Source organism: Arachis duranensis, chromosome 8, assembly GCF_000817695.3.
Source record: "Arachis duranensis cultivar V14167 chromosome 8, aradu.V14167.gnm2.J7QH, whole genome shotgun sequence".
In the NCBI taxonomy this organism is placed as follows: Eukaryota; Viridiplantae; Streptophyta; class Magnoliopsida; order Fabales; family Fabaceae; genus Arachis; species Arachis duranensis.
The window spans coordinates 44941578-44949777 of NC_029779.3; the positions used below are offsets into that span (position 1 = coordinate 44941578).

Consider the following 8200-nt stretch of genomic DNA (forward strand, 5'->3'; position numbering starts at 1 on the left):
TATCTCAAATCAAATTATTGGCATTTTTATTTATCCATGCTAAACTTTTCTCTTCCAAGGCCTTTTGTAATCATGATTCTATTAAAACATTCTTAGTTTGTATTTGCTACGTACATGCCAATATTAATTCTTCAATCAAACCTCTCTATCTCACATTTCATAGCACTTGAAAAACTTGACATCATAACTGTTTACCGGGATAGTGTATGCAACCTTGATAAATTCTTAGGACATAGGGGTGACTCACAATGGACCAGTTAATAACCGAGTCTTTTCTTAGTTGGAGCTTTTCCTAGATAGCACTATCACAATATACACTTCCTTCTAGTAACCATCGGCTTTATACAATTGAGAGTTATTGGATGAACACGGAATCACTCTGCTATGACTGAATCTGTGATACACTATTATGGGAAACTCACATTTCAAGGCTGTAATCAATTCTTACTCCCAACTTTGACTACGAAACCTCTCATTCTTGGCGCATTCTACCTGGCCATTGAAGAGATGTATTTAATTAGAGGGGGAAAAAGTAAAGAAAATGACAATAAGCCATCTTTCACATACAGTAACAATAGTACAATACAACGGGTTGGTATCACTCTCTTTGTTGGTATTCACTGTTAGGCAATGTTTGGTCGGATTGACGAGAGAGAAATGAAAAAAAAAAAAAATTTCCATATCTTGTAAATGAAAAATATAGAAAAGAATAATGAATGTGCCATGAGATAGAAAATTCTTGTATTTTATACACTACCAAAAAGTCTGGGACACTGGCGACAAAACATTACTCTTGACTTTTGAGACCACCAATGTTATAAGCGGGCAGCATCCTCCCCTCAAAAGATTCAAAATTCGCTGTAATTTCATAATTTGGCTGTTTTCTTGTTTATTGTGGAAGTATGTGTTTTCTTTCAAATACTGTGATTTTTATTTAAATATCTAACTCCTGAATTACTCTTAATTTTAATTGATGTTGTGTCAGACAGACAGAAACACGGGACATAGCTATCAATTATGGAAGGAAGGAAAAGTTCCCATGAATATTACCAAATGCATAAATGGCACAAAATTTCAACAAAACGACAACTTAACTATGCAGCACCTACTCTACTGTGCGTTTGAATGGGGAAAAAGCTTACCTGAAAAGCCTTTAACAGAGAATAGCAACGTTTTTGTTCACCCACAGCCGCAGCATACCTATTCTTAATATCATTACGTACTCTCTCCTCTTCTTCAAGCCCTAATTGAACCTTATCTAGCTTCTGCATATATGAATGTAATACTTGACGTTAAACCTCTCGATCATGGGAAGTAAATCTAATGATTGAATAAAAGGTATAGCCTGATTAAAAGAAAATTCACAATCTAACTTTTTTGGGTAGAAACCAAAGGGAAATGCACCATTATGTTCAAGCTAGGAAAAACCACATCATGGTTGGACGAGGCCTCGCATCTGAAATTTCTAAGCAACCTTTGTAGCTGCCACAAAATGACGAGGTTTCCATTCGTACACCATGATGCTAAACATGCCAACTCAGCTCACCATAAACAAAGATAAACCTAAGGGCTAAAGTAAATCACGAATTGAAATTTGGGGGTCCGTTGGCTCACTTGAAATTTCAGGGTCAATTTGAAGCACGATGCAAATTTCAGGGGACATTTTGGGTATTCACTTAGAAAATAGTTCTTTGAATAATTTTGCAAAGGACATATAGGTCTCTAATGAAAAAGAAGTATCAAATAAATCCTTGAAAAAAGTTTGTGATGGACTTAGGTCCCTAAGAAAAAAAAAAGTACTAATTAAGTCCCTGAAAAATTACAATGCTGGACATATATTTCATCCTTTTGTTAGATACCTATAAATCTAGTACTACAATTTTCTAGGGACTTGATACCTTTTTTCCTTTACGAACTTATAAGTTCACCACAAAAATTTCTCAAGGACTTATTTGGTAACTCTTTTTTCTTTAAAAACTAATAAATCTATTACAAAATTTTCAGGGACCTACCTGTCCTATATTACTCTCTATTTTCATTATCTCCAAAAAATTCTCATTAGATTAAATATCAACTTAAAATATTTATTACCAAAACACTAATGAACAGGACTTAATTAGCAACCCATGCCAACAGACGAATACAACTTTGATATTATATGCCTTTTAAAACAGCTTCTAACAGTTGATTGTGAAGTTTCAATTAAAATGTCAATAGAGCTTTTTTTTGTAACTTCATAAAAAATGCTTGCAAAAAAATGGCAATTAATAAGCCCAAGTTGCTTCTAAAAGCTTCTGCAGTTACTAAATAAATTAATAAAAGGTAATACAAATTTTTTCAAGGCTGCAGAAACACTATATGAATATTCGACCTTTTTAAGTTCAATAGTTAAATTTAACATGTTTATAAGGCAGCGTAACTAAGGAAATTAAGTTCAGCATGCTGACGCAAAATTTCTAGTGGGAAAAAGGATTTAATATCCCCAGTACAGCATAAACAGACAAGAATCTTTATACAATATGATAGTGATACAGGGACACATCATGCAATAAAGATCTCATGCTGCAGTTAACCATTTAAAATTTATCATTTATGCATGACAGAAAATAGTATTACCTGTTGACTGCCCTTGACAATTCCTTCCATGGAATGAACAAGTTTTGCACGACCATCCATACTACTGAAGGCCTCTTGAAACTGCAGTTAATTAAAAAAAATACAGAAACCAAAACTTGTTCGGATAACATTAACAAAAATATGCTTTGGTCTTAACAAGTGCTTTGGTCTTAACAAGTAAGATGACTAATGTTAGATTAAACAACTCTAGTTATCTTCCAACGCTACAGCCTTTGAGTTTATAAAGCCTCACGAGACAATATTCTATAGAAGCTCATTGACATAAAAAATTTCTTAGAATTTCCAAACCCAAAGTATACTAAGATATTTTCCTCTGTTAGCACCAAAATTTATAACGCACGTTGCACAATTAGATAGCTAAATGGTAGCAAGTGCTCACTATTCATATACATCTAAAATAATGAGATTTTAATACTAATAATTGTTCTAATAACCCATAATAGAGTCAAATAGAGAATAAGTATAATTTTTGTGATAGAACACTATGGTATTGCTTGACCCATGTAACTAACCCTAATTAATGGGACAAGGTTAGTTATATTGTTGTTATTGTTGATTTCATACAGTTGCATAAAGAATCCAATGGTCATAGTACACAACAGAAGAAAAGATGCAGATCACTTATTCTTCATATCAAATTACAACAATTATTAATGCAGCTTAAGTTCTAGTTTTACCATAGATGATATTTAAGCTAAAAGAAACACTAAGGATAGTGCAATAAGACAAAATGCAAAAGGTCTAACAAGATGAAATGAAATATCAATAAGAGTAAAACACGAAGAACAACAAAAATAAAAAGCAAGGCCATAACATGTGACAGCAGAGCATATATACAAGCAGAAAAATAGTAGACAAGGTACAAAAATTTGTGAATTTAACTTGTTTAAGAGAGAAAATCACACAAGAATCATCAAAACAAATATTAAGGAAAAAAAAAATGTACCCCATGCTCTAAATTCTCCAACAAGTACCTGTGAAATGATTGAATTCAACAAGGATGTTTCCTTTAGCATCAATTCTTTAATTTCCAAAAGAGCATTGTAGGTAGCATAGTATTTACGGGTTTGTCGATGTTTTCCCTGTACATTGCAAATACCATACAATCAAGAACAATTAGAACTAGCGCATATATGATTGGATAGGTAACAAATGAAAAAAAATTACTCTCCCAATAAGAGTTTAATATCAAAAGAATCTATGAACCTGGATTTGAGCATACAGTTCTGAGAGCCGGCGTTCATACCTACACCAAGCCACCAACACGAAGAGACATCAAGTAAATAATATATTTTGAGGAACTAGTTTCGACATTCTCATGTAGCCAATCCTATCAACATGCATGGAATTACTTACCCACACTCAATCTCTACAGTTAATGTCTTTATCATCTTATTTTGTATTACATGCACATAAATAGCAGGGAGATAATTCCAACATGAATAAATATATTTTTGAGACTACCAGGCTTAGTTTAAATGATTGATGCAAACATTGTGATCTAATAAGAACGAAAAGAAGAATAATACAAAACAAATTTTCATTGAATTGTAACCATTGTGATCTCTTTTATGTCCTGGAAAGAAACCTTCCTAAGTAGTTTTGGAAACAAGAAAACCAGGAAAATATTAAACATCATTCAGCAAATAGCCAAATACTTCTACAATGACAATGGAGATAATCTAAAAAATTAAAAGGTGAAACTGTGAATGAACACGCATACTGGTTGATCTCTGACTGGCATGGTAGGTCATCGATCTGTCGTCTCATTGCCAGAATATCCCTCAGCCTAGCAGCAAGTTGCTAACAGAAAGGAACACGGAGTTTATGTTAATTGGAAGAGGGGCACAAGCAAGGATGTCACAAAACCAAGAATCAAAACAATCAGGAAGCAGGTCCACGTGCAAAAAGTAGTTTACCTTTTTCTCCAAATGAACTTTTTCATGTAATTCACTTATAGAATGATGTAGCCCATCCGAGAGGCTCTTGCTATCACAATCATTGGTTATTTTTGCCTCTAATTCATTGATCTCAGCTAGAAGTTCTGAATGTTCAGAATCACAATTAGACTGAAAGTGGTCTTCCTGCCTTTCAAGATCCTGCAAAAGAGGGAATAACATAAGCAACACAAAAATCATGAATGAGTTGAATTATACTGCTGTTTGAAAATTCAAATGTTAAATTAAATTGATCGAGAGAATCACCTTCAAAGATGTCATTAAGGATATGAGCTTCTGTACCACAGAATCAGCACCCTCCTTGTTGATTCGGTTTCGTATATGATCTAACTGTTCCAAAACATTTGTCTTCCTGTGTTTCTGCAGTACAATATAAGAAGCAAAATAATAGCAAAGATGAATAAACACATGCAGAACATAGATGTCTATATTTAACACACAATCTAGGGGAAAAATGGAAGTGGATTATTGATCATCAATTTCTATAAACCTTAACCAGCGTAGAAAACTAACAATCAAGTAAGATTACAGAAAAGCGGTGGGGGCACTCATAGAGGAACCCAGTTCACGTTTAAAATCACAGCCATCTCACCAACCAGTTCATCCAAGTTTTCAGTCAATGTCTTTATGGAAATTTCTGCTTTCTCTAACTCCTTGTCGAGCCCCCACAGTGACTGTTCATCCCCTTGAACAACATGTTCAGAGTGAACCTAGGGTTAAAACATGTTCAGAGTGAACATAGGATACCAAAAGTAAGCACCGTGTTAAAACATATGATAGCACAAGATAAATGCAAAGCAATATAGCAAGGCATACTAAAAACTCAGAATAACTGAAACGAGTTATTGACATTTGATTTGGCCTATTATGTTTTTCAAGATCACATTCACATCATAAATCCAAAATACTAAAAGAGCGTTAATATTAGGATGCGTTATTAGCCAATTGTCTATTATGATAGGTGTTATACTGGTCACAACACATGGTTAATTGATTTTCTTGTATCAGTTTGCTGGTTAGCTATTCCAAAGCAAACACACTCTGTATGTTCTTCTTTACCTTCAAATCAATTCATGTTTCTCTGTTTCTTTTCTCATCAATCACAAAATTAAGTCAATACTCGATATATGTCCAAGTTCCAACAACCTCATCTTTAAGCCTTTCACCACCTTATGAGATACACGAAAGGCAATAGTCATAGTTTATTTTTCTCAGCCGAATCTTGACGTCCCCAAAGGCTTTTTCTAATGCAGATTGTGCAATTGCCTGGGTACTAGGAGGTCTATGACTAGCTAAGCACCATCTCTTCCTTGTCCCCCTGTTGAAGCTGAATATTGGGCTTTGGCAACTATGGTGAATGAAGTTTATTGGCCGGTAAATTTGCGGAAGAATCATGGTGTTGATGTTGGTTTAACTTATGGTCTTTTGTGATAACCAGACAGCCACTCACCTCTCAACCAACTTTACATTTCAGGAATGCTCCAAGCATGTGGAGATTGATAACCATTCCATCCAGAATGGTTGCTTATATGTTGCACAAAGCTAATTCAAGTCAAGTGTCATTATCAACAGGCAAATTCACTCACTACACCAGTGACAGATGCACAGTTCCATGGTCTCATTCTTCAGTTGGGTGCTCTCAATATCTGTGATCCAACTTGAGAAGTATTAGGATAAGTTATTGTCATATTCTGTCATGGTAATCAATAGCTGTTAAGTCAGTTACACCAGATGGTTAGTTAGCTTCCATCGGTTTGGTTATTGGCTTTTCCTGCGAATACACTATATATTATTCATTTATATCAAATGGGTAAAATATACATTTTGTTCTTGAAGTTTGCCAACAGTTTCAAAAAGATTCCTAAATTTTATTTTGTTCCAATTTTGTCTCAAAAGTTTTTTATTTATATCAAATATACCATTAGCAGGTAATTTTTCAAGAAACTTAGGACCAATTCAGCAACAACTTCACAAGTTCCACACAACTTCAGATTAGCATATTAGAACAGAAATGTTTCTTAAAACTAAAAAGCCTGTTTATTTTATCACTTTTAATTTCAAAAAACAAAAAATTAATTTCTATGCACTTAAACCCAATTAAATTGTATAAAAGTTTCAAATCAACATAGAAAACTACATACTACAGTAACAATCTATCATAATTTCTGACTTGTAGTTTTTTTCTGGTTGAGAGTGTACAACCTTTTTATACTATAAGTGCATAGTAACTAATCTCTTAAACAAATACATACAAAAAATTTAAATACTTCATTAATTTAAATAACTGAAGGAAGAAACTTTTTTTTTTTTAAAGTCCAATTATAACAAAGAGTGGAATCCGAAGTCCAAACATGCTATAAATAGTAAAAATCTTATAACCATACCTCACCAGGTTCTTGTGTTGATCGAACACGTAGCGTAAGCCATTGCACTACAGGGAGAATAGCTTCAGTATCAAGATCTCGAACATGAGAGGATCGAAGATAGTGCGGGCATCCTACTGATCTCAGAGCTTCCTCAATGAACTCTGCATTGTCACCACCTCTGGAATACGAGACAATCAATAATCAATGTTACTAGGAACAATTCACAAAATTGAAATGTAAGAGCGCACGAATCAAAAGAAAAATGACACAAATAAATACAGAGGGAGTTAGTGAGATTGAATTTGAACGCCAAAAGATGAAACCCTAAGCAGTTGCAAGGTTTGATAGAGATACTCGCGTTATGGTGGAATAAGAGGCGTCCAGGGAGGCGAAGCACCAGGAAAGGCCGTGGGCGATTTTGTGAAACGGCGTCGAGTCGGAGTTTACGGCTTCAACGTAACCGGCGGAGAAAAAGAGATCTAGAATCTGGTGAAGAGTGGAGGAGTCTTCGTTGTCTTCCATGCTGCTTCGTTCGACTCTCGCCGGAGCGCTAATGAATGACGGAGTGACTGTTCTTGTCTTGAAGTAGTAAGTAGTAACAAGAAGTAAATGACAATTTTATTATTATTATTATTATTATTATTATTATTATTATTATTATTTAACTAATGTATGTGCTCCTCAAAATTTTCAAATAAAATTTTTTTATAAAAAAAATATAAAATTTTTTTCATCTAATTTTAACAAAAATAAATGTCATAAGAGTGAGAAAAAAATAAAAAAGAATTCTAAACTATAATAATGAGGTATAGGAGAAGCAAAAATAAAAGATCTAAAAGTAATTCCATTAAAAACAAAAGAATTAAAAAGTAATTCAATTAAATAAGTAGAACAAATTGTGTCAAATACCTACTTACGCTGACATGACATAATATCAGAAAGAGTAATGTTACATTATTACATGTCAAAATTTTTTTGTTAATTAAGTCCAAGTTGGTTTAACATAATAAAAATCAATTATAATTAGTATTATTTTAAGTTTTATTATTTAATCTAGTTAAACTTGATTCATAAAAAATTTAGATGTGTAACAATACTCTATTAAAAAGTTAGAAGATTAATAATGCATTAGAACACTACCTTCAGCTTTGTTTTAATATATTATAAATAGATAAATAGATAAATAGATGATAGTGAATTTTAACGGAATAAATTGCATTATAAATTTAATATTTTTAC

The 8200-nt window shown here is 33.1% G+C and overlaps 1 protein-coding gene across 1 annotated transcript; it reads right to left on the bottom strand.

The window, feature by feature from the left end:
- Positions 1-7560, bottom strand: LOC107463261 (uncharacterized). The gene is made up of 11 exons (XM_016082026.3): positions 7320-7560; positions 6980-7139; positions 5192-5305; positions 4842-4955; positions 4557-4736; positions 4361-4440; positions 3844-3883; positions 3612-3719; positions 2617-2697; positions 1143-1265; positions 1-492 (listed from the first exon to the last, which is right to left on the bottom strand). The coding sequence occupies exons 1-11, from the start codon at positions 7481-7483 to the stop codon at positions 445-447; spliced, it is 1212 nt and encodes a 403-aa protein (XP_015937512.1). The 5' UTR covers positions 7484-7560; the 3' UTR covers positions 1-444.
- Between the last annotated feature and the right edge of the window lie 640 nt (positions 7561-8200).

Excerpts from the sequence above, each read along its gene's own strand:
- LOC107463261 (XM_016082026.3), bottom strand. The coding sequence starts at position 7,483 with ATGGAAGACAACGAAGACTCCTCCACTCTTCACCAGATTCTAGATCTC. Across the intron at positions 3,720-3,843 it reads AACTGTATGCTCAAATCCAG|GGAAAACATCGACAAACCCG; the intron begins GTTCATAGATTC and ends TGCAATGTACAG. Across the intron at positions 493-1,142 it reads CTCTGTTAAAGGCTTTTCAG|GTAGAATGCGCCAAGAATGA; the intron begins GTAAGCTTTTTC and ends TTCAATGGCCAG.